The sequence below is a fragment of the Aquarana catesbeiana genome, linkage group LG11, assembly GCF_042186555.1.
Source record: "Aquarana catesbeiana isolate 2022-GZ linkage group LG11, ASM4218655v1, whole genome shotgun sequence".
Taxonomy (NCBI): Eukaryota; Metazoa; Chordata; class Amphibia; order Anura; family Ranidae; genus Aquarana; species Aquarana catesbeiana.
The window spans coordinates 263,034,972-263,062,146 of record NC_133334.1 but is presented as its reverse complement, the minus strand read 5'-3'; the positions used below and the strand labels follow the sequence as shown (position 1 = coordinate 263,062,146).

General features: G+C 44.7%; 1 protein-coding gene across 6 annotated transcripts in view; it reads left to right on the top strand.

Moving 5' to 3' along the window:
* Positions 1 to 27,175, top strand: part of CHST8 (carbohydrate sulfotransferase 8) — a 517,055-nt gene that overhangs the window by 128,226 nt on the left and 361,654 nt on the right. For all 6 annotated transcript variants that reach the window (XM_073605770.1, XM_073605774.1, XM_073605772.1 and 3 more), the window contains exon 2: positions 25,466 to 25,700. In XM_073605770.1, coding sequence (XP_073461871.1) covers positions 25,502 to 25,700 — 199 coding nt within the window. In that variant the 5' untranslated portion in view covers positions 25,466 to 25,501. The remainder of the gene's footprint in view (positions 1 to 25,465; positions 25,701 to 27,175) is intronic.

Below are 27,175 nucleotides of genomic sequence, written 5' to 3'. Positions count from 1 at the left end.
TTGGTGTGCACATCACATTGAGTTGGATGCAGAGGCTAGGATCTTCCCGAAATCAGGGTTCCTAGGGTTCCTCCAGAGTTTGCTAGGGTTCCTTGAGCTGTTGTGGAATAAACTTTAACTTAATTGTGCCTGCATAGTTCTGGCACCAACGCCAATTTGCAGAGCCAAGCATGGAATGAGTGGGACTTCTTTACTGTTTTCTCAGGTACCCACTGACACTAATGATCATATTAGATGTCTGTAAAGGTGCATTCTTTCCACTGGCCACCAGTGCAGGGAGCATTCTTTCCACTGACCACCGATGTAAGGAGCATTCTTCTCACTGACCACCAATATAAGGAGCCTTCTTCTCACTGACCACCAATGTAAGGAGCCTTCTTCTCACTGACCACCCATGTAAGGAGCATTCTTTTCACTGACCACTAATGTAAGTGACATTCTTCCCACTGACCACCAGTATGAGGAAAATTTTTCCCACTGACCACCAATGCAAGGAGAATTCTTCCCACTGACCACCAATGTAAGGAGCATTCTTCCCACTGACCACCAATGTAAAGAGCATTCTTCCCACTGACCACTAATGTAAGGAACATTCTTCTCACTGACCACCAGTAGGAGGAGAATTCTTCCCACTGACCACCAATGTAAAGTGAATTCTTCCCACTGACCACCAATCTAAGGAACATTCTTCCCACTGATCACCAATGTAAGGAGCATTCTTCCCACTGACACTTGACACAATATCTTGACACTGTACACAACTGGGAATTTTTTCTGCCAGCGATCTGGTAAGTCCAAACCTGCAGGTCAAATTCCTGCCACAAACCTCTGCCAAAAACGAAACAGGGAGGGGTCCCTCAGTCATTTTTATTGGTCTGCTTCCATATCCAACACTATATTGCGGAGCATGGGTCCACTGTCCACACTTGCTAACCGGAATCAGTAAGTCTGTTGCAGGCCAGTGACTCAGGTAGTATTGAAGCCACTAAATCAGTATGACTTTTTTTTTTTTAACAGAAAATAGGTTTTATTCGAAAAAGTAGGCATTAACATTGACACAGACAATAAATATATGCATAAGGTCAAAAACAGAGACATTAGATCAAGTATAGCTGATAATGAGCGTCATAGGTAAGACATAGCTACAGGCAGATGGAGCATCACGACAATCACATCCAACATAATACCCTAAGATCAGATAGGGAGGGGGAGGGAAGGTAGAGGGAGGGAGGAGGAACAATTTGTGAGATTTAAAACTTGCATCACAAAAGTAGAATGCAAGACATGAGGGTATCATATAGGACATCACCATAAACCTTAAGACTCCGAGCCATGTGCATCGATCCATTGCGACCAGACCTTATCAAATTTTTTAGGACAGTTCCTGCTCTCATAGGTCAGTTTATACAGTGGTAAGACAGAGTTGATCGTTGTTTTCCACATGTTAAGCGTAGGCGGGATAGGTTGCTTCCACATGAGAAGAATCTCTCTACTAGCGTAATATAGGGCATAAGAGAGAAATAATTTCACGTGCCTAGAGGCCTCAACATTCTCCATACTGCCAAGTAGCGCCAAGGCCGGGTTCAGACCTGAGTGACCAATCTCCAAAGGCACCCAGGGCCTCAATTACACTCTGATCAAAGGGCATGTTCATACCATGTGGACGAATGTTTCCCCAGGGAAGGACCAGCACCTGGAGCAGAGGGAGCTTACCTCAGGATAGATGCTGGCTAGTCTCACGGGGGTATAGTGGGCTCGGTGGAGAAATTTAAGCTGGATGAAGAGGTCCTTTGCAGAAATCATAGTGTTAATATAATCACTCACCGAGTCCTCCTATTCCTCCTCAGTCAATTCTGGGATATCAGCTTTCCATCTATCAAACACTTTCATCAGGGATGTCATGTGGGCCAAGGAGAGGTAAAAGTAAATGGAGGAGAGGGGCTTGTCTAGAAGTCTGGAGATCAGCAGTCGATCCACTGAGTCAGTCTGGAGAGTAAGAGGGCCGGGGGAATTGGGCCTGCGTCGCATGTCGAAGCTGATAGTATCTGAAGGTCATTGAGGAGGGAATAGCATATTTGTCCCTTAGTACCGAAAAGGAGGAAAAAGAGCCGTCCACAAAAATATGTTTGAGGGCCATTATCCCCTTAGATGCCCATAGTTGGGGGTCCGGTAGCGTATAGAAGTGCGGGAGTCTTGGGTTACCCCAGAGGGGAGTATGAGAGAAAATTGTTGAGTCGGTTTTGTAAACGGCCCCCGCCTGTTGCCACAACTGGACGGTCGTTCGCACAGTATGACTTTAGATTACATTATAGGCCGGGCTGTAGCTTGAGGACCTCATGCTTGGAGACTTGTTGGTTATCCTAACGATGTCATAGAAGTTTTCCATATTGCTGGATGCGGCCGGTGTGTACTGCAGGTGAATTATTTTGTCTTTAGCGCCTCGTCTCTAGGCCAACTCAACCCTCGAACTGTTTTTCGTGCAGTGGGGACTGCATCAGATGCCTCTGCCAGGAACTTTCCCCTTTTCTTTGCAAATGAATGCTGACAGCCGGATGCAATCAATTTGCATTACCAGACGACTGCTAAAAAGGCAGTCCCACGTAGGTGGCGGCAAAATCTATACATATTTGTGCTTACGAAGGAAAAAAAAACAGCATCTGCTCCATTATACATTTGCCCCAATGAAGTTCCATGTCAGCGAAGGCAGCCAATACAGCGATGGCAACGAGGGAACCTCCTGCCAGTTTATTCCCGTTCTGTAAAGAAGAGAGATCAGAAGGTGTATAGAGCGAGCAGTCAGATTTGAGGCAGGCGATGTAAAGTATTCGTACTGTAGTGACCTCCGCGCAACTTACATACGCTCTCCTGGTAGAGTTAGCTTAACAATTGGACATACTTGGAATGAAAAGAACTACAAAAAATATAATTAAAAAATAATTAATCTAAATAATTAATATAAAAATAATTAGTAAAATAATAATTGATATAAATAGTATTAACATAAAAATGAATATAATAGTATTTATAATAGTCATAGTAATAATTCTTCATCTAAATTATAATACAAATATGACTAATAAAATAAATTAAAATATATAAAATTAACAAAAAAATGGACATAATAATTCATCTAAATGATTAATATAAATATGACTAAAACAAAATAATGCATATAAATAACTAAAATTAATATAATAACAATTCATCTAAATAATAATAATAAATAATATGACTAGTAAAATAATAGATATAGAAATAAAAAAATGAATAGAATATTATTTCTAAATAATACAAATATGACTAATAAAAAAGATAATACTAATAATAATAATAACTCATAGTTACATAGTCAGGTTGAAAAAAGACACCAGTCCATCCAGTTCAACCTGTGGTGTGTGAGTGTGCTTGTGTTTTTCAGTATTACATCGTATATCCCTGTATGTTGTGATCGTTTAGGTGCCCATCTAATAGTTTTTTTTTTAAACTATCGATACTACCTACTAATACCACTGCTTGTGGAAGAGAATTCCACATCCTTATCGCTCTGACAGTAAAGAACCCTCTACATTGTTATCATATCCCCTCTCAAGCGTCTCCTCTCCTCTCATCTTATATAAATAATATAAATATGACGAATACAATACAACACGTATATATATATATATATATATATATATATATATATATATATATTCACTATAATACCAAAAGTATTGGGACGCCATCCTACACTTACAGGGTCTGTGGTCAGGTCCCCCCCGACCGATGGAGCACTAGCCGGCACTGGTTTGCACCATTACCTATTTTATCTGAAACTAATTAAGTTTTGGCTTTACATCCACTTTAAATTGGAACAGCGGAAGTTGAACTATAAATGTGTGTTTTATTGACCAAAGGATTTGTTATTTTATTCAGCCAGTTTTGTAATCCAGGCATATCCAGGTTCCAAATGACCTGCGACTTCTCTGCAACACCTCAGTCTGTTATTGGACAATGGAGGGGAAGCAGGACACTACTAGGGGTCATCTTTCTGCTCTATATTCCTGTCATTAAATGTTTTAGATTGGATAAGAGACAGATTTTAACACAGCAGAACCCTGATGGGCTCCCAAGACTGCTGTACAGGAAGCTAATATTCAGATGGATTCAGGTACTTTTGTCACCTGTATTTGACAAATGCAGTTAATGATTTTTTTTTTTTCTTTAAATGAACATATAACTGGATTCAGTGGGGCGAGCGCTGTGTAATCTGCTACTTTTACATTTCATTGCATTTTTGTTAAAAGGAAGGAGAGAAGGAACAGGTGGTATGTGAAAGGAAAAATAATGACACCACCTTGACAGAAGTTCTCTCTGTGAAAAAAAATGAATTTTTTCAGATGTGGAGCTCTTAGCAGCTTTTTACAAAAAATCTTTATAATGAAACTTGGTGACCATAGACACATTATTTTATTATTATTATTACTAGTCATTAATAAAGTATAATATATAGTACAATAATAATAATAATCTAATATTATTAATTAATTATTATTAATCATAATGATCATAAACGCGTCCCAAGAATATACGGGTAAAAGTCACCTTCCTTGAATCGGCAGCTTAAAGCCGAATGTCGGGCACATCGGCCAGTTTAGTAGAAACCGACTGACATCTGGCCTTAGTCTACTGCAGCCGGTCCGACTGTTCGGCCGGCTTCTGTTGAAGGGGCATGACCAAAAAAAGGTCTGCCTATCTGCTCCTAATCAGCACTCATAGCCAATGGCTGAGAACGCTGATGGGAGTGTTCTGGTGGAGGTGCCGTCCCCCTGTCAGAGCACAATAGCACAGCAGGGGCGGTCGCTGTACTAACATTGCATGGTTAGCACAGCGGCTCCTACTGAGCTGTCAGTTTTTTTTTTTTTTTTCATTCAGCCCTGCTGGGTTGAACGAAAAAAAAAATACTAGTGTGTGCTATGCTTAAGTCATGGTCAAATCTCAGTTGCTCCCGCATAAAGCTATTCTGATTCCGCTCCCTCCCACCTTTCAGACCTCTTTTTTAAATTTTTAAATGTGATGGGGAAACTCACTAACCAGTAGTTAAGAGAAGTAGTTTTTTTTTTTTTTTTTTTTAATCATACTTACCTAGGTGGATGCTGAATCTGTCCCCCCGGCGCCTCTAACATTGAGAACCGAGCAGGCTAACCCCGCCGATTGCTCTGTTCTCACAGCTCCCCGATTTAGAGAGCTGATGACTGTCAGCCGCTCACCGGAGCGCTAGGCTGTGGAGGGGGCGGGAGCAGCGGCTCAGGCTCTCAGGGGCTTGCTGAGAGCCTGAGCCGGGTGTCTGCCCAGGGAACTGGACGGATCCCGACTCCATGGTCGTGACGGCGCGGTGCCTGGACCAACTCTGTGACATCAGCAGTTAGCGGACTTCAGCCCACTCTCTGCTGAAAACGGATCACAGGAGTGCAAAGCGAACTGCATTCCTGTGATCCATAGGAGACGTATAGCCAAACAAGCTTTCCCTGTACTTCTCCTTTAAGCATCGGTGGTAGGAAGGGATAGGCTGAAGCTCAACCTTTACAGGAAAGGTCAAGATCTACACGTGACTTCAGTTGCCTGTATTTGCTGATTGTTTTACATGTTTTTTTCACTGACCTTTTGTTTTGTTTTTTCCTAGAGTTTTTATTGTCTAGATTTTTTACTCCTGTGTATGCTGAAAACAATACATCTGTTCCTTAATAAAGTTTTATCATGCACTCTCTATCTGTCATCTCTCCCTCCTCTCCTTCCTCTCTTAACCTCTATTTTCTTTCTCTCCTTTACTTTTCCCTCTGCTTTCTCTCTCCTCCCCTCTCTCTTTATTCCCCCCTCTCCCCCCACTCCCTCTCCTTGCACCCATTTATTTTATTTTACCTATCCCTTACCATGTCTCTCCTTCTCTGTATCTTTATCTTCACCCCAACCACCGTCTCCACATTACCACCTTATTCTCCCCCTTTTCTCTTTTCCCCGTTTCTATACTATCTCTCCCCTCCCTTTCTGTCTCTACCTTCCCTCCCTCTCTTTCCTTCCTCTCTCTACCACCTCTGTCTTCCAATGTTCATTCTTTCCACCCCCCCCCCCCGCTTATTCTCTACTACCTCCCCCACTCCCTTTCTGCCCTCCCCCGCTCTTTCTTCCCCCTTGTTCTCCCTCCCCCCATTTCACTCTCCCCCTTCACCAATTCCACCCCCCTTCTCTCCCTCCCTCTATGTCTCCCCTCTCGCGTTTCTCCCTCTTCCTTCCTTGTTATCTTTCCCCCTACCCCTCTATCTTCCTCCTTTTCTATGTCTCCCTCTATCTCCCCACCTCTCTCTCCTTCGCTTACCTTCCTCCTCTTTGTTCTCTACTACCTCCCCCCTCCCTTTCTGTCCCATACCTCGCTCTCTCTCCCCCCCCCTTGTTCTCCCTCCTTCCCCCCCTCTGCTCCCCAACCCCCCACACACACACTCTCTCTCCCTCTTATATCCCACCCCCAGTGCACTCTCTCCCTCTTCCCCTTTTCCACCCCCTTCTTCCCCTCCCTCTCTCTCCCACCTTGTTCTCTCTCTCCCCCCTCTATCTTTCTCCCTTTTCTATCTCTCCCCCTATTTCCCCACCTCCCTTTCCTTTGACTACCTTTCCCCTTGTTCTCTCACTCCCCCCCATCCCCCTCTTATTTCTCTACTACCTCCATCCTCCCTTTGTGTCCCACACCTTACTCCCCCCCCCCCCCACACTCTATCTCTTCCTCTTCTATCCTACCCCCAGTTTACTCTCCCACTCTTCCACCCCCTTCTCCCCCTCCCTCTATCTCCCCCCTCTCTCCTTACTCCCTCTTCCTTCCTTGTTATCTCTCCCCCTCCACCTCTATCTTACTCCCTTGTATCTTCCCCCTATCCCCTTCTTTGTTCTCTACTACCTCCCCCTCCCTTTCTGTCCCACCCCTCGCTCTCTCTTACCTCCCTCTGCCCCCCCACACATTCTATGTCACCCTCTTCTATCCTACCCCAGTTCACTATCCCCCTTTTCCGCTTTTCTACCTCCTTCTCCCCCTCCCTCTCCCCCCTCTCTCCTTACTCGCTTTTCCTTCCTTGTTCTCTCCCCCCCCTCCATCTTCCCCTCTTTTCTATCTCTTCCCCTATTTCCCCACCTCTCTCTCCTTTGTCTACCTTTCCCCCTCGTTCTCTCCCTCTCCCCACCCCCCTCTTTGTTATCTACTACCTCCCCCTCCCTTTCTGTCCCACCCTTTGCTCCCCCCCCCTCTGCCCCCCACACATTCTATCTGGCCCTCTTCTATCCTACCCCCAGCTCACTGTTCCCCTTTTCCGCTTTTCCACCCCCTTCTCCCCCTCCCTTTGTCTCCCCCCTCTTCATACTCCCTCTTCCTTCCTTGTTCTCTCTCTCCCCCTATCTCCCCACCTCTCTCTCTCTCCTCTGTCTATCTTCTCCCTTTTTTTCTTCTCCGTCTCCCCCTCTATCTCCCCTCTCTCTACTGCTATGCCCCCCCCCCCTTTTCTCTTTCCCCCCCATCTCCCCCCTTCCCCTTCTATCTCCCCACCTTGTTCTTTCTCTTTCTCCCCCTTTTCTGGTAACTCCCCCACATACACGCCCAGCATATCCAACTGCAGATTTGATGTACTGTGATGTACTTCCTAAATGTTTATGCCTTTTTTTTTTTTTTAAACTAAAAGCTGCTAAATAAGGAGAGAAAAAAAAACTCATGGGTATCAGACCGGCATATAAAGAGGGTACAAATATTTCTTCACAAACTGGTGAAAAAGAAACGTTCAGGGTGTAATGTCACCTCTGTATAAATTCAGAGAAGTGAGATCTGTGTCTGGCTAGAGCAGACGTATCATTTGGTGAACCATAAAGCCGTGTATTCATAAAGCAGTAAATGTGACATTCACCGAACATTCACTGCAGATATATAGAAGACCTCTTCCTGGTGCATGTGTCTTAATTTACAAAGAACGGTGAACGTCAAACGCGCAACTTTATATATCCACCATGAATGGATCTTTAATTGAAAAAAAAGTCAAAGAAAACAATTCATTTACTGAGAATAAATCCAACAAAAGGTCCATCTCTCTATCAGTGCCGCATTTATTTCTGGAGCTGTTGTCTGGACGCGCGGTTGTCACCAGTAAAGAATCGGATGTGTATCTCGTCGTGTCGGCAGCTCGTGTGATTTGTTTTTTTGACTTTCCTTTTTTGTTTAGTTTTTTTTCTTTTCTTTTGTTACTCTTCTTCATTTTACACGTCAACATGTAGTAAGTGAGTCAGCCGGTAATCTGCATGCCGCCTGCACAGCCGGCGCTATTACAGATCATTGTAAGAGACGGCGTTGGCAGGACGCCAAACCTTCGCTCTGCAGCTGCACAGAGATGGTGGTCTCACCTGCAAAAGAAGCATAGCGGGTTGAAAGCGGGCAGGGACATGACTTCTGTGACACAGACCCGGCTGATATCTTGCTGAGATTGCGAAGACCTCCCACATTGATAAAAAGTAACCCTATTGTTAAATCTCACCTCCCACCTTCCCTTCTGTTTAAAGCTGGGTATATACACACAGGTTTTTTTTTTGTTCATCCACTGATTTTGTACGTTTGCACGCTGACAAAGAAATGATCAGTCTATAATTTTAATGGTAGGTTTATTTTAACTGTGAGAGACAGAATAACAACAAAAATTTAGAAAAACACATTTCAAAAAAGTTATAAATTGATTTGCATTTTAATAAATGAATTAAGTATTTGACCCCTTCGCAAAACATGACTTAGTACTTGGTGGCAAAACCCTTGTTGGCAATCACAGAGGTCAGACGTTTCTTGTAGTTGACCGCCAGGTTTCCACACATCTCAGGAGGGATTTTGTCTTGCTCCTCAGGTTTTGAGGCTGACGTTTGGTAACTCGAACCTTCAGCTCCCTCCACATATTTTCTGTGGAATTAAGGTCTGGAAACTGGCTAGGCCACTCCAAGACCTTAATATGCTTCTTCTTGATCCACTCCTTTGTTGCCTTGGCCGAATATTTTGGGTCATTGTCATGCTGGAATACCCATCCACGACCAGTGGCGTCTCCAGCTTTCATATTTAGGGGGGGCACATGGGGGGACAGGGACAAAAGTAGGGGGGCAATATATATATATATATATATATATATATATATATATATATATATATATATATATATATATATATATATATATATATCCTGGGGCCCTTTACTATGATCCCACAACGGCCCTTTCACATGTTCTGCAGTGAGCTCCCTTCCTACTGTATTGCCCCCCCCCAGGGTGACAGATAACAAGAGATATATGTCACCAGCATACCAAGAAAATATGAGGGTCCAAAGCAGTGGGAGAACTATCAGGGTTGCAAAGGTTGTCTTACCACTGGTGTTCTGCCACTGTGGGGTTCCCCAGCCTCCTCTTGCTGTCCTGCCCCTGCTATTGACAGCGCTGGTCTGGCATCTCTTGGAATTTACAGGCTGGTTCTCCTATCCTAAGGACGAGAGAGATCAGTCTGTTTTTTCAATAACTGAGAGTCCTGGTGGAGTCCTTCCTGCAACTCGCTGTTCTCCCTGCTAATGAGGATGCAGGGGAAGGAGCAGATTGGGCGGCCGTGGTTGTGTGAGTGCTCGCATTATGCAGTGTCAGCGAGCAGAGAGAGGGGGGAGGAATCACCCACAGGAGCTGACTGGGGACGCTCTCCCTCTTAGACATTGCCTTTTTGTAAAAAAAATTTTTTTTAATGGGGGGGGCACATGGTGGGGCACAGCATAATGTTGGGGGGGGGTCAGAGCCTCCTCTGCCCCCCCCCCTAGTGACGCCATTGTCCACGACCCATTTTCAATGCCCTGGCTGAGGGAAGGAGGTTCTCACCCCAAGATTTGACGGTACATGGCCTCGTCCATCATCTCTTTGATGCGGTGAAGTTGTCATTTCTCCTTAGCAGAAAAACACCCCCAAAGTATAATGTTTCTACCTCCCTGTTTGACGGTGGGGATGGTGTTCTTGGGGTCATGGGCAGCATTCCTTCTCCTCCAAACACGGAGAGTTAAGTTGATGCCAAAGAGCTCAACTTTGGTCTTATCTGACCACAACACTTTCACCCAGTTCTCCTCTGAATCATTCAGATGTTCATTAGCAAACTTTTGACGTTCCTGTACATGTGCTTTCTTGAGCAGGGGAACCTTTCAGGCACTGCAGGATTATAGTCCTTCACGGCGTAGTGTGTTACCAATTGTTTTCTTGGTGACTATGGTCCCAGCTGCCTTGAGATCATTGACAAGATTCTCCCCTGTAGTTCTGGACTGATTCCTCACCGTTCTCATGATCGTTGAAACTCCACGAGGTGAGAACTTGCATGGAGCCCCAGACCGAGGGAGATTGACAGTTATTTTGTGTTTCTTCCATTTACGAATAATGGCACCAACTGTTGTCACCCTCTCACCAAGATGCTTGGCGAAGGTCTTGTAGCCCATTCCAGCCTTGTGTAGGTCTACAATCTTGTCCCTGACATCCTTGGAAATATTTTTGGTCTTGGCCATGGTGGAGAAAGTTGGAATCTGATTGATTGATTGCTTCTGTGGACGTGTGTCCTTTATACAGGTAACAAGCTGAGATTACCTGTTTTTCTGGATATTTTTGTTGTAATTCTGTCTCTCACTGTTAAAATAAACCTACCATTGAAATTATAGACTGATAATTTCTTTGTCAGTGGGCAAACATACAAAATCAGCAGAAGATCAAATACTTTTTTCACTGACTGTATAAGAACCCCCCCCCATGACATCAGAGTCCCTTCATGACATCCAAAGTCCCCCTTCACATCAAAGATGCCCCATCCCATCACAGTGCCTCCATGACATCTGAGATCCCCCATCACATCAGTGTCCCCTCTTCAAAGTACAATGACATTATAGTCCCCTTATCAAATCATGGTCACCCCCTTCACATCAGAGTTCCCCCTGTCATATCAGAGCCCCAACTTATACATCTGACTCCCTCTTTCACATCAGGTGCCCCTATCACATCAGAGCCTCAACATCATAATATAAGAGGTCCATGACGTCAGACTTCCTCCACAACAACCAAAGTCCCCCATAACATCAGAGTGCCTCCATGACATCTAAGGTTCCCCATCACATCAGAGTCCCCCCTTCACATTAAAGTTAATCCACCACATCAGAGATCCCACATCACGTTAGAGTCCCTGCTTCACATCTTTGTTTCCCTCATGATATCATAGTTCCCCTATCACATTGTGCTCCTCCTTCATATCAGAGGTCATCGCAGCACATCAGACTCCCCCCCCCCCCCCCATCACATCAGAGGCCCCCTATACTTGAGTCCCCTCATCACATCAGAGGTCTCCCATCACATCAAAGTCACCCCTTTCCATCTAGGGTACCCCATCACATCAGAGTCCCTGCTTCACATTCGAGCTTCCCCAATGACATCATAGTCCCCCTATCAAATCTTGGTCCCCGCCTTCACATCAGAGGTCCCCCCTTTGTATCAGAGGTTTCCATGTCACATCAGAGCCCCAACCTATACATCAGACTCCCTTCTTCACATCGGGCCCCCTATCACATCAGAGCCTCAACATCATATTTGAGTCCCCCCATCACATGAGAGGCCTTCTTCACATCAGGGGCCTCCCATCAAATCAGAAGCCCCAAATACATGAGTCCCCTCATCACATCAGAGCCCCCCACATCATATCAGTGTCCCCCACCACCACAGGCCCCACATCACAGAGCCCCCCACCCAAGGAAACAGTCTCCCAATTACAGAGCCCCCCCCCAATCATACAGTTCACGCTTCACATCAGAGCCCTACCTTTTGGCTCCAGCAGCACAGTGGAGAGGTGGAGAGGGAGAAGGTCTGGAGGAGTGGAACCTCTGTCTTCTCCTGGATGCTGATTGCGGCCCCTGGTCCTCAGTTTCTGGTAATGGATTTTTTGACAGGCATCATCAACATCACTAAATGTATTTTTTTGATACCTGAATCTAATCTGATATTGGTGTGTTGCAGTCCCCATGTAACGGGGCTCAGGCAGAGACAGAGGGAAGCAGCACAATGACTCAGTTAGTCTATGTGCTGACAAGGAGCATGCTGATAGAACCTTTGAGCAGAGAGATGAGCTCACCACTCTGCTGCTTCTCCTTTAGCTGTCCAGTCACATACAGGGATTGGGTTCATGGCTGCCTAGGCTCTAAGGAAGTGGGTTTCAATCATGCTGGCATCAGATTGAGCAAATCTAGTGGAAAAAAAGAAAAAAAAGAACTGCAGGAAATCTTTGGATTGAAGGTGAATTCCAACAAAAGCTATTTTTTTTTACCTTTTTAATAGGATAATTATTTTTTTATTTTTTTTTAGCTAGAGTTCTGATTTCGATTTTTCAGCCTTTGTATACACTAGCCACCCTCCCAGCTTCAGAAACAAAAGTTATTAATTGGTTTTATTTATTTATTTATTGATTCAAAAGTAATAATCTATTGCTTCGATCAGAGTTCTTTAAATATGAATGAGAGATCTGTTTATCTATAACATCTCGTTCTATTACTCACCCCGGTGTCATGCCTATTTGTCTCGTATATGTCTGTTTTATCCATCTATCCATCTATGCCTGTCTCTCCATCTGTCTATCTATATCCTTGTCATGTATCTTCCTAAACCTGAAAACTGATCCCTTTTTATTTAAAGCTCTTCCTTTTCACAGGCCAAAGCGATTTCGTTTATTGGTTTTCCCGTAAATGCTTAACTGTGAGCTGTCGTTGGTGTGGATGTTACAGAAAATGTATTGTGTATTTTTATGCCGCATTCAACTCCATAAAACTTTATTGGCGCACAAAAAATCTAGGTAGGTCCCCGAGTACAGAGGTGGCAGGAATAGTGAGGGAAGACAATGAAAATGTTAGAGAAGGTTGTCAGCTGTTGGTATGAAAATGTGGTGAAGACCGGTGGTCTCCAAACTCTGACCCATGGCCGAATGCAGCCCTTGGTTTGCCTTTATCCGGCCCTTGCGGGACTATTCTTAACACTGATATGAGTCATAATTACTTCCGCTGACCACAACAGTGGGGTACTATTCCTTCCACCAGCACCAATGATGAGGGACCATTTTTTTCACTCTTCCATTAACACCAATGATGGGGCACTATTGCCCCTCCTTCTGACCACAGACATTGCAATTGTTTTACTCACACTTAAGCCTGAGACATTGTTTACTCCCACAGATGCTGGGGCATTTCCTACTCCCACTGGCCACAGTCTTCCCCCAAGTCTAAAGGATAATAAACTGGCCCTTCATTTGGAGACCCATGATCTAAATCAACCATTCTCAACCAAGGTTCCTCCAGAGGTTGCTAGCTGTGGTTAACTGACCTCCCATCTGATGATGCTTTTTAATTTTCAGGTCTATAGCCACTTGTCAGAGCCCGTAGAAAGACACTAATGAACATTTTAGTTGACTCTAACCACCACTGTAAGGGGGGGGCCTTTATTCCACTGACCACCAGTCTATGGGGCATTATTCCCACTGAACCAATGATATGATTTTAGCAGGGGTTTCCTAAGACTCAAATATTATTTCAAGGGTTCCTCCTGGGTGAAGCAGTTGAGAAAGGCTGATCTACGCTATTAGGGGCAGGTCTTTTTTTCTCTGAAAATAGGTCCAGGAACTCAACCACGACCCCCTAAAACAACCTCTCCCTTCCCACACACACACCCCAAACCACATCTAATAGTGGGTATATTCAAATCTCACTAACAGTGGGAGGGTCTTAAAGGGGCATTAAATACCAGGAGTGCATTATGTACAGAGTGCAGAGTTATGGGGTGCGCCACATGCAGAGTTCAGCCTTCTTCCACAGCTGCTTACCTCTGCATCCCCAATCCACATCTCATCTTCCCCCTTCTTCTTCTCTAGTACCTGCCTGCACACTGTGGGTGGCTCCGCCTCTCTCACTTGCAGGGAGATCATCTAGTGTGGGTGGGAGCATCTGCACTGCACCCCGGGGAACCTGCCTCTCCCTTGTCCACATCCTGCAATCAGTGGAAGCTGCTCAGGAGATCAGATCTGTGGGAGCCTTTGGGAGACAAGCTGTCATTTTTAAACACAGAAGCTGGACTTAACAAGTGATAGTAGTAAACAGGGAGTAGAGGGCCTGAGCCAGAGGTGGTGGAGTGAGTTCCACCAAGTTCCATCTGAAAAAAAAGCCTTGCTTAGAGGCATATTTATAAAGCAGTGAATCTGACATTAACCAAACATTCCAAGCAGGTGAACTTTCTAGGTGCATGGGTTTAAATGATTTTGGAGAGACAAGGAAGGAAAGTAGTGCTGTAACCCTAGGGCTGTCCTACTGGTAAAGGAGCTGTAATGGTATTTGGATGGGGTATCTCAGAACACCTTCAGTGTCACCTCCAAATCCATCTCATCTTCAACTTTTCCTCTTTAGGGGTCCCCCCGAGGCTCTGTCCTTGGACCCCTTCTACTGTTAATCTACACTTCCTACCATGGTCATTTCATAACCTCCTGTGGGGTTCAATACCATGTCTATTCTGATGACACCTAAATCTATCTTTCTACTCCTCACCTCACCCCTTTAGTCTCCTTGTGAATTAATATTTTACTAACATACCAGTATGGATGTCACACCACATCCTAAATATAAATCTTTCTAAAACTCAAAATCTTCCCTCCCCCAACTTTTCCATCAATATCAACAAATCAACTATCAGTCCTCCCTCCCATGCCAGGGGGCTAGGTGTAATCCTGGACTCTGACCTCTCTTCTCTCAGCCCCAAATACAATCATGACCAAATCTTGGTGCCTTCAGCTCCATAACATTTCCAAAATGTGCCTTCTTATCCAATGACACCACCAAGATACTTGTTCACTATCTTGCTATCTTATCACCTGTCACCCCTGTCTGCAAATCCCTCTACTGGCTTTCAATTGCCCCATGAATAAAATTAAGTATACTAACAACATAAAAATCAATCCACAACTCTGCCCGAAGCTCCATCACCAATGCCGTCTCAAAGCGCCCTCTCTGCTCCTCCACAGACCTCTTTCTCTCTAGCTCCCTCGTCATTTCCTCCCATGCTCTCCCTCAGGACTTCTTCAAAACCTCTCCCATCCTCTATCCCAATATTTCCAGAGCCCCTCTCTTCCTCTGAAACTTGCTACCCCAACCTGTCCAGTTACAGTATCTCCCACTCTGTCCACTTTTTAGGTGATCCCAAAATCTCATCTCTTTAGGGAAGCTTATCCCACCTCAACCTAACAACTAAACTTTTACTTTCTCCGTCAACTCCTCTCCCCACCATTATTACCTTTTTTCACCTGTCCCTCTCCTTTAGATTGTAAGTGTCCTCCTAACCCTCCTGCATTGAATTGTATTGAAAGTGTACAGTCTCCCTGTACATTGTAAAACGCTGAGAAGACTGTTGGCACTATGTAAATCATGTAAAAAAATAATCAGGATTCTGAACAGGCAGCTTCTTCACGCTGAAGGAGTTACCACCGTTTCCTCAGTTTGGAATTAAATGGATCAAAGATTGAGGTGGCAAGCTAAGAATTAACCATCCAGATACAAATTTATTGCAATATAAAAGACTTTGACACAGAGCCCAAACCACCTGCTGATGAGCTCTGCTTTTCAAGACTTGCATGGTCCAAATTCTGCACACTGTATTTTCAGATCCAGTCCAGCACATCCTGTTTCTTACACTCAAAATATCCTGAAGGAAATAATAATTGGGATTCCTGACCATGCTGTAATATATTTTACCAATATCATCCCAGTATTGTGCCATCAAATTATTATGTAATACAAAACAAAAATATTATATAAAATAATGGGAAGTCGTTCATACAATACGACCAATACAGTACTACAGAAAATGTGCTGAGTGAAATAAAAGTCCAAAGAATTGTGAAGAATATGCCAATCACTGATACATCTCCTGGTTAGCCTTGTACACAAAGATAAATCTGCGGCCAACTGCACCTTTCAGCAGCTCGATGGTATGCCAGATACTCGTTAGATTGGCGACCTTTTTTTCTATGATGTACGTCCACTATTTCCTGACTTTGTTTACTGTGCTGCCCAACAAGCTTCCATGTTTCCTAAGCACTTGAGTGAAAGTAGACCCTTTTTTTAGTTTTGAAAAGCTTAGAGTAGAGGCCTCCAAATTGCGGCCCAGGGACCGGATGTGGCCCCTTGCTTGCCTTTGTCTGGCCCTTGGGGTACTTTTTTTTCTTCCCACTGATGCAAGACACTATTCCTCCCACTGACACCAACAATGGGGCATAATTCTTGTTACTGACATCAAGAACAGGGTACTATGTATCCCGCAGACACCAATGATGGGGTATTATTCCTCCCACTAACACCAATGATGGGGCACTATTACTCCCATTGATACCAATGATGGGGCACTATTCCTCCTACTAATAGCAATGATGGGGCACTATTCCTCCCACTGATACCAATGATGGGACACTATTCCTCCCCCTGACACCAGTGAGGGGGGTACTGTTCCTTCCACTGACATCAATAATTGGGCACTATTCCTCCCACTGATACCAATGATGGGGCAAAATTCCTCCTACTAATAGCAATGATGGGGCACTATTTCTCCCACTGATACCAACGATCAGCACTATTCCTCCCACTGACACCAATGATGGGGCATTATTCCTCCCACTGATACCAATGATGGGGCATTATTCCTCCCACTGACACCAATGATGGGGCATTATTCCTCCCACTGATACCAATGATGGGACACTATTCCTCCCACTAACACCAAGGATGGGGCACTATTCCGCCCACTGATAGCAATGATGGAGCACTATTCCTCCCACTAAAACCAATGATGGGGCACTATTCCTCCCACTGACATCAATTATGGGGCACTATTCCTCCCGCTAATGCAAAAGATGGACTGTTTACTCCCTCTGATGCCAGAACAGTTTCTACTCCCAATGGCCACTATCTGGCTCCCTTGGAGACCCCTGGTTTAGAGGATGCTTAGAACTTCTGTCAAGTTCTTTTTTGTCTGTGTCCTTTATTCTAAAAGTTCGGTGGATGATGATTCAACCCAAAGGAGCTACAGGCAGCAATAAAAACTCAGACAAAGGTTCTAACCCTTCCCTTCTGTATCCTAAAATGTTTTGGTTGAAACGGTGCCTTGTCCAAAAAGGAGGCAGCAATCAGAATTGATTTTGCTAAAGACAGAGCAGTGCAAAATGAATTCTGATTTGTAGCAATGGGAAAGTAGAATTCTAGCCAAAGTATATGTAAGCCTATCAATCTGTATGTTTGGCATGAAGCATGAATGCGGTATTCAAAAGCAAACCATTCTTACCTAGAGATCCTACCAGTAACAGCACTTCCTGTTGCAGGATGACAACGCTAAACCACTGCCTATCAATGATCAGCAGCATTGTCAGCCTGCCTGCGTGTACCCTTCAGTTGGCTGCTGGGCGGCATGCAAGATCTGCCGGAGGCGCAGCCTATTCTTTTTATGCTCTATCCCCAATGGTGGGATTTTACCCTGACTTCCTGTCCTGGGAAGAAAGTAAGAAGAAACCCTCAAGAAGTTAAGGTAAAATCCTACTTTTGACAGTTGTCTCCTTGAACAGGTGTCCTCACTGAAAAAGTTCATATCTGCCCGGAGTTCTCCTTTAATTGAATAAATTTTTTTTACTTTTAACATCCACTAGTATCCCCGTCTGCTTTCAGAATTTCATTCACCAAGTGTCATCCCTATGTTTCTTATATGGCCAAATATATAAAAGCCGGTCATGTTTTAATGGACTGACAGGAGCGCTGCTTTAGTATTGGATTTGCAATACAGTGTGCCTATGGACTGGATTCTTTACTATTATTTTATTTAATTAAATACAGTAGACAGGAATGAGTGCAAGGCTTGTGTACATTCTGGAGGAAATCAGGACAAATGCTCAGAATGACTTTTTCGGGTTCTGCACTCCCCACATGGCGAGGAAATGTGACAAGGAATTGCGGCTGTCAAAACAATTCCTATTCTGTCCTTATGAATGAGGATGTCAACCCCGCCCCCCATCTTCTGCAGGAGAGCGCAGCGTTATCTGCATGAGCAAACCCTGAAAGGCACCAAATGCATGAAAGGAGAGTGTCCATTAACTCAGGAATAGACTTGACAAATGATTTCTATATTCCTGACTGGGATCTAATCCACAAAGTGGGGACTGTGAAAGGAAATGGACATGTCACTTCTAATGATGTGTTTGGAGGAATGTGGCATAGATGGGAAGGAAGGGGGGGGGGGGCTCTCTGATGTTTGATTCAGTAATTTAAATGCTGGTGTGATCTAAGGTGGGACAGACAGAGGATGGAACACACATTTTATTCCTTAAAGTATATACATAATAAATCCGGTGCTTTGGCTATTTTGCCTTATTTAACAAGCCACTGCAAGACAATTTGCTGAAAGATTTGGTAACTTCCTTCCTTTCTTTCTCCCTCCTTCCCTCCCCTTCTCTTCTCTTTTTCTTTCCATGTCCTTCCGTGTTTTCTTTCTCTTCCCTTCCTTCTTCTCTTCCATTCCCTTCTTGCTTTTCTTCCTTTACCTCCTTTCCTTACTTTGCCTCCCTTATTTCTTCTTCTTCTTCTTCCAATGAATCCCTGAGCGCTGGGGGCCACAAAAGATATACATGCTGGCTGCCTTGGGGACAGGGAGGGGGTGGGATGAGTGCCGTATATACAGGTGAATTTCCTGTTTGCATGGCAGCGTCTGTAATAGGAAGTCCCGTCTCCTGCGCTGCCATTGGACGACTGTTCTGTCCATCATAGGAGGTGGAACTTTGTATTAAAGAGGTCGCGGAGAAAACTGACTCTTCTGTATGCAATCATGTTGGCGCTGGTCCCGCCCCCTCCCTGTCCCATCCGAGGTTGCAGACGGGCATCAATCAGGCTACACTGATGGCAATGGTAAGGCTGCATTCATGGCAACGGTGGGGCTGAATTTATAGCAACGGTGGGGCTGCATTCATGGCAACTTCTGGCAGTGACCGGCCCTCCAGCTCCCCGTTTTACTTACCTGAGCCCCGTATTTCTCTCGAGAGAGATGCGCTGTCCCTATCTGCACGGGGTCCCTGCTCTTAATTGGATAGATTGATAGCATCGCAGCCATTGGCTCCAGCTGCTGTCAATCAAATCCATTGATGCGGGTGCCGGGGGGCGGAGGCGAGTTCGGCATTCGTGTCTATGGACGCGCCCGCAAGGTAACCCCCCAGGGAAAGCACTTCTCCTAGGGTGTTATCTGATGTGAGGGGGAGCCGCGAGACCCCAGAAGAGGACAATCGGGGCCACTCTGTGCAAAATGAGCTGCACACTGGAGGTAAGTATGATATGTTTGTTATTTTAAATTTAAAAAAAAAAGGAAGGCTTACAATTACTTTAAACTCATGCTCCTTTTCTTCCCTTTCCATCTTCCTTCCCCTGTTTTTTCTCTTCTCTTATTTTCTTCCTTCTCCATTTCCTTCCCCTCCCTGCACTTACCCCATGCAGGTCATGGCTGCAGCAGTGGCTCCCCCCCCCCCTCCGTCTCCTCTGTGTCCTGGCCGCCGCTTCTCCTTCCGGCCAATTGGGTCTTCAGACTCTGGGCCAATCGGTTCTTTGGACTCCCCGCCAATGGGGTCTCAGGATCCGCTTCCTGATTGGCCAGGAGGAGAAGCAAGACGACATAAGCGAATATTAATTTGCTAATGTCACCCAATAGGGTGAGCCCACCCTTTTTTGAAGCCAATTGGTGCCTCCGTCTTTCTAATCATGTGCTTCTAAAAAAAAATTAAAAAATAAATGAATTGAAATCCATGCGTCCGGTGCCCTGCATGTAGATTAGGGGCCGGACGCATGGATTAGGGAGGGTGGCACCCGTGCGCCCCCAATGAGCGGGCGCCACCGCTCCATTGGAGGATTTTCCCTCACCTGTTGCTTGTAGACAACTCAGAATTTTCCGATTTCGCTTTCTGTCTTGGTGATAATGGTGACCAGGACAAATAAAGGTGTGAATTGGGGGGGCGGGACAGAGCGCAATAAAAACCTCCCTTCCACACTCTAAAATAATAATAATAATAATTTTAAAAAATGGCATTAAGCAAACGTTAAATATTTCCCTCCCTCCTTCTTCCCTTCCTGCCATATTTCCTCCTCCATCCTTCCCTCCCTACTTCCCTTTACTCTTGCCTTTCATCTTTTCCTTTCTTCCTTCTTCCTTTTCTTCATTCCCTTTCTTTCTCACTCCTTCTTCTTCGCTCCCTTCCTTCCAGCCTTCCCCCCCCGAGTAAGACGCTCATCTGTAACGTGAACTTATCAGCTCCGGCATACAAACTGTTTCTCGGGTAGTTCCACAACCGGCTACATTGTACTTTGAATACAAAGCACACGGCAGCCATAAAAAGTAATTAATTCTACATAATAAGCGTGTGATATTTTCTTAATCTATCCCCAGCTGGGATTTTGATTGGGGTCAATTTGGTCGGGTTAAATGGGCGGCCTCTTCAGCCGCAGCCCTGTGATATTTTATTAAATACAACATAAACTGCACGCACATCAGAAATGACGCCGGGAGAACTGATTATAATTTACATCAGATTAAATACATAGCTCCATTAATTTCATATGTCACCCCCCCACCCCACATTTAAAGTGATTGTAAACGACTACCTTGTAAAACAACCCGTTCCGTTTAAAATAGAAATGAAATGCAAAGCATTTGTGTATAGATATGAAAAAAAACATTATAAATACCTTTTTTCCATTTTTTTTATAAGTGATCACATTCCCTCTGTTCTCAGCTTCATAAGAGCTGGGGGGGGGGAGGAAAAGCAGCGGCACACTGAGCTTCACAGTGAATGGCTGTGCAGTGGGGTGGTGTGTCAGGACAAGCCTGATCATTGGGGGAGAGAAGGCTGATTTCCCAGCACATCTAGAGAACTGACCGCGGTGTGCTCTCCTGCTTAGTGTGGTCAGTTTTTAATAGGAAAGCAGAGGGACTGGCAGGTAACACCAGGGATTTCACACAAAGGAAGCAATACATAAGAGAACAGGAGACTTTCTCATATGAGTACATGGTACAGCAGAGGCACATATCAGGAACATGAAGTGTGGGGGTAACAAATGCTTTAAGCTTTGCCAAAGGAATTAAGTGATTACTATGGGTTGTGTGTGGTGGAAAGAACAACTCCTAAGGTATTACAGGGTAAGGGCAAAATATAAAGGGAATAGAGGGCGAGTCCAGGAGTCTCATCAGATTAAAGCTGATTTCCGGGCACAAAAACTTTTATGTAAAAATTTTCCTCAGTAGCCAAAAAGGATGTAAAGTAAATCCACGGTATGTACCCCAAATGCCTTTGCAAACCCAGATATTACATTGCAGGAGTATCGGTGACTTTGTAAGAGTAGCAGGGTGCAGAGAGTAGAGCCGTGGGAGGGGACCAGCAGGCTCCACCCACTACAGGATGCCTGTAGAAAACTACAGGAGGGGGCGGAGACCAGACCAGTCATCCTGCACAAGGAGAGAGCGCAGCAGTGAGCGGGCTTTATTACAGGAAGTCTCACACTGGATTACTGCACAGATCTGGAAGAAATACACAAATCCAGAGACCTCTTTTTCAGCGGGAACATGGGGGGATACAGTTCTGCCACCTTCACCACTGAATGGGGTGCTGGTGGGTCTATTGATCCTGGCTGCTGGGGGATCTCCTATTGCTGTGGGGATCATATGTTGCTGGGAGGGATCTACTGTTGAGCAAGGGGTCTATTGTTGCTGGCTACTGGGGGATCCACTGTATTATTACAATGGGGTCTATTGTTGCTGGGTGGGGTTATTGTTGTTGGAATAGTATTTTGTTGCTGAGGGTCTATTGTTGCTGGAGTGGGGATATAATCTGTTGTTGCTGGGGGATCTATTGTTGCTGGAAGGGCATATAATCTGTTGTTGCTGAGGGTCTATTGTTGCTGGAGGGGGGGATATAATCTGTTGTTGCTGGGGGGTCTATTGTTGCTGGAGGGGGGATATAATCTGTTGTTGCTGGGGGGATCTACTGTTGCTGACTGCAGAGGATCACGCTCGGAGGTGGGTAGGGGACAGAGACAAGGGGTGAAGCGGGGAGTACCTGCACCTATTCTCTATGAAACAAAGCCCTGTAGTAGCTGTAGCTATTACAATAATGACCACGACCAAGCCGCTGCCCTTTTTGAATAGTAACAAAAGATGTCGCTTGTTTCGGCACTGCACCATTAATAGAACACCTTGCAACTTTCTCAATGAATGCAACGCATTCTCTGGTTGGACAAGGTCAGTAGTGATGTCGGTGACCCTCACCTCCACTTCATCCAATCAGAGAACACTTTTCATTTACTGAGAAAAAATGCAAGGTGTTCTCTGATTGGTAGCATGCCAAGTGAGCTACCCCCTGTGGTTACTAGGTAGAAGGGCAACCTTTTAGCCCAGCAACTGGAAGACCAGGTATCACATTATTATTAATATTATTATTATTATTATACAGGATTTATTTAGTGCCAACAGTTTACGCAGTGCTTTACAATATAAAAGGGAGAGAATACAGTTACAATACAATAAAATAAAAGAGGGTTAAGAGGGCCCTGCTCAGAGGAGCTTACAATCTAAAAGGTTGCGGCATGTGGTTCAAAAGGTTGCAACTGTGGGGAATGAGCTGGTGGAAGTGGTAAAAGATTTAGTTGGAGGTGTGATAGGCTTTCCTGAAGAGATGAGTTTTCAGGGATTGTCTGAAGGCAGCTAGAGTGAGAAATAGCCGGACAGGTTGAGGTAGAGAGTTCCAGAGGATGGGTGAGGTTCTGGAGAACTCCTGGAGACAAGCATGGGAGGAGAAGACAAGGGGGCTTGAGAGCAGGAGATCTTGAGAGGACCGGTTTGGGTGATATTTGGAGACAAGATTGGTGATGTAGCTCGGGGAAGAGTTGTGAATGGCTTTGTATGTTGTTGTTAGTATTTTGAATTTTATTCGCTGGGCGATTGGGAGCCAGTGGAAGGATTGGCGGAGAGGGGTGGCAGACACTGAGCGGTTGGTAAAGTAGATGAGTCTGGTTGCAGCATTCATGATAGACTGAAGAGGGGAGGAGCCTATGGAGAGGTAGGACTATGAGGAGAGAGTTGCAATAGTCAAGGCGAGAGATAACAAGGGAGTGAATGAGGAACTTGGTGGTTAGATTAGTTAAAAAGGGGTGAATTTTAGAGATGTTACGGAGGTGAAGTCTACAAGCTTTTGACAACGACTGGATTTGGGGCTGAAAGGACAGGTCAGAGTCTAGGATTACACCTAGTACCCTGGCATGAGGGGAGGGATTGATGGTTGCATTATTGGTTTTGATGGAAAAGTCATGGAGGGGGGCATGGGTGGGGGGTGAATCTTACCAGCTCAGTTTTAGAGAGATTTAGTGGTACGACATCCATGCTGATATGTCCGTTAGTAATATGAGAGGAGACTGAAGGTGTGAGGTGAGGAGTAGACAGATAGATTTGGGTGTCATCAGCGTAGAGATGGTATTGGAAGCCATGAGAGGTTATCAAGTGACCAAGGGAAGAGTTGTGTAGATAGAGAAGAGAAGGGGTCCAAGGACAGAGCCTTGGGGGACCTCCACAGAAAGGGGCAATGGAAAGGAGGAGACAGAGTTGTAGGTAACACTGAAGGAGCGCTGTGATAGGTAGGAGAAGAGAACCAGAGTAGAGCATAAATTCTGCTAAGCTGGCTCAATATAAGTATGCAAAAAAATATGACTGAAGTTCATCTATCAGATCTCTTCACCACAGGGGCTTTACGATGCGGCTGTTTGAGCTGAGAAAGTCTTTCTTTTTTTTTTTTTTTCAGCACACACTACTACAATGCAGGGGTGTGAACTGACACCATAGGAAAACAAAGGCTCCTTTTCTTCAAGTAAAATATGGAGTTTCCTCTTGTCTCTCACTGCTGAGTATCATAGTTGGAAGTGGGCTCCATCCTCCAGGGCCCATGGTCACACCACTGGCACAGTCTGCTCTCCTGGAGCTTGTAGGTCTGCCTGTGCCATTCTGATTTGATACTTAGGCTGTGCGTGCTCAGCCTCTCTCCCTGGGATAGCACAGAGCCAATGCGTGGTGTAACAGGCTGATTAATGTATACTGAAAGTAAAATGTCCTTGCAGTCAATATCAATCAGTCAGTCCAGCTCGTACGGTCCTGCTGCAGTTTGTATGATGAAGTGAGCACCTCGCAGGCTATGAAGAGCACAGACACCTTCCATCAGCTTTTATGAAGTTTTGCTCCACAGTGGTGTCACTCTATTTCCAGGGAATTGCACAGCAAATGTGACAATTTTGACAATGGAGAACACCTTACTGTATTTATCATTGTGTGTTAAAGTGGAAGTATAACCAAAACCATTTGTTAAAGTGGACTTTCATTGTCTAGATCAGGGATCTGCGATCTTTTTAAACAAAGGGACAGTTTATTGTCCTTCAGACTTGAGGGGGGCCAGGCTGTGGCCAGCGGGAATGGAAATTTTCCTGGCATCAGTGAAAGTAAACATCGCCACATTTGGTATTAGGGGGAAGAATAGTGCCCCATCGTTGGTATCATTGGGAGGAATTATGCCCCATCGTTGGTATCATTGGGAGGAATAGTGCCCCATTGTTGGTATCATTGGGAGGAATTATGCCCCATCCTTGGTATCATTGGGAGATATAGTGCCCTGTTGTGGGTATCATTGGGAGGAATAGTGCCCCATTGTTGGTATCATTGGGAGGAATAGTGCACCATTGTTAGTAACTTTGGGAGGAATAGTGCCCCATTGTTGGTATCATTGGTGGGAATAGTGCCCCATCATTAATATCATTGGGAGGAATAGTGTCCCATTGTTGATATCATTGGGAGGAATAGTGCCCCATCATTGATATCATTGGTAGGAATAGTGTCACATCATTGATATCATTGGGAGAAATAGTGCCACATCGTTGATATCATTGGGAGGAATAGTGCCCCATTGTTGATATCATTGGGAGAAATAGTGTCCCATAGTTGATATCATTGGGAGGAATAGTGTCCCATCGTTGATATCATTGGTAGGAATAGTGTCCCATCTTTGATATCATTGGTAGGAATAGTGTCCCATTGTTGATATCATTGGGAGGAATAGTGTCCCATCGTTGAGATAATTGGGAGGAATAGTGTCCCATCGTTGATATCATTGGGAGGAATAGTGTCCCATCGTTGATATCATTGGGAGGAATAGTGCTCTTGTGACTTTCTGCAGACACGAAACACCCACGATGCTCTGAATGCCCGATGACGTGTGTCTTGTTGATTATGGTCAATAGTGAATTTTCATGATCAGTCCGCTTTAAAGCCTATGTATTTCTTCTATGTTTTCTAGTGGTGCTGCACAGGACCGAGGTGAGAAGATGAGAAAATGAGAGCAGATGGACTCCTGACGGCGGATGGAATGGTATATTTTTTTATTGCTGGTCTCAGGACTGATCGGAGAGGAGTAATTATGAGGCTGACATGCATGTTCTCCTTCATTTTGCTGTTTGGACTTGCTGGCCTCGTTGTTTTCATCCACCTACAAGATCCCGTGGAAATGGTTCACCAGCAGGGATTGGCTCCAGGTCAGACTCCCTCTTTTTTTTGTTTCTTGTCATTTTATGATATTTTCAGAGCGCAGCTCCAGCCAAAGTTGGTAAATTTGGGGAAAGGGTTAGATCCTCTGTCAACTTCCCAGATGATGGGAAATCTCTTGAACAGAGACACTATTATAGTAAAATGGGGAAAGCTTAGAACATCCAACAATGCTTTTGTCCCTGGTAACAAACGTACGCCGTAATTTTTGTATCTGCATCACAGAGATGAGAAATAATCTCCTACATAGGGTCACAGACCTAATAAGAACCTGACAGAAATTTTAACTCTTCCTCACTTTATCCAGACTGAAAAAAATATGGCTGGAGTTAGGCTTTAAGGTTATGTCCTGTGAAAAAGGCTTGTCAGTGTGCCTGTTTGTGTTTCCTAAAGCAGGCAATCTGTATTTTCTTTAGTCTTCCATGCTGCATGGGGAAATGTAAAGGGATGGTCTGACGTAGTTGGGGGCTCATACGGGATTTCGAGAAGGGAGATTTTAGATTTGCTTTTCCATGTCATGTTGGTTGTGTTATGAGAACTTCTAGTCATCAACTTACTATTTGCCTGGCTGTGGTGGACAACCTTTGTCTGTGTTCCCCAAAATAGCCAATCTGAGGCTTTCCCTTACTCTCACATGCTGCATAGGGAAAAGTAAAGGAACAATTTCACATAGTTGTGGGCTCACACAGGATTTTGAGATGGGAGATTCCAGATTTGCTTTTCCATGTGATGTTAATTTATTAATGTGGATCTGTTACGAGAGAATTATGGTCATCAACTTACTAGTTGACTGCTAGCAATGGACATGCTCTTTCTGTGTTGCCCAGTCAGAGTCTTTCCCTTACCCTCTTAAGCTGTATGAGGAATAGTAAAGGAACAGTCTGACATACAGGGGTTGGACAAAAATTTGGAAACACTACATGATTTGCAGGTGTAAAAGTGATGACATGTTTCGCATTGGAAGCGGAAGTGATGTAACATGGGACGGTACGCGGCATAAACTCCAAACATACAAAGAACAGTAGACACACCAAACTGGATTAATAATGGTCCTGGCCTTGTTTATTGGTTTTTGCAAATATAAACAATTAACAGTTCACCATAACTAATTTAATCAATACTTTAAAATTGGGAACAATATCAGTGGGGCGCGCTTCAAATATCTCTCTGGCGACTGGCAAAGACCCCCCTCAGCCTCCTGCTTAAATATGGTCCTGGGAATTTCTGGAGGGGTCAGTTGACCTTAAATGACTTATCCTAGAGGACCCACCAGAACTTCCAGAACATTCCTAATCAGCTGACCTTTTTTGACTTATCACAACCCCCCCCACCCCCCCACATCGAAATCAATCAATAGAGGGCTTGAAATTCCTACAACCACCATCCCACGAGGGAAAGGGGGGCCTTTAAAACAGACTATCCCCCTTTCCTCGCATTCTTTTGCTTCTGCTGTGTGATGAGACAC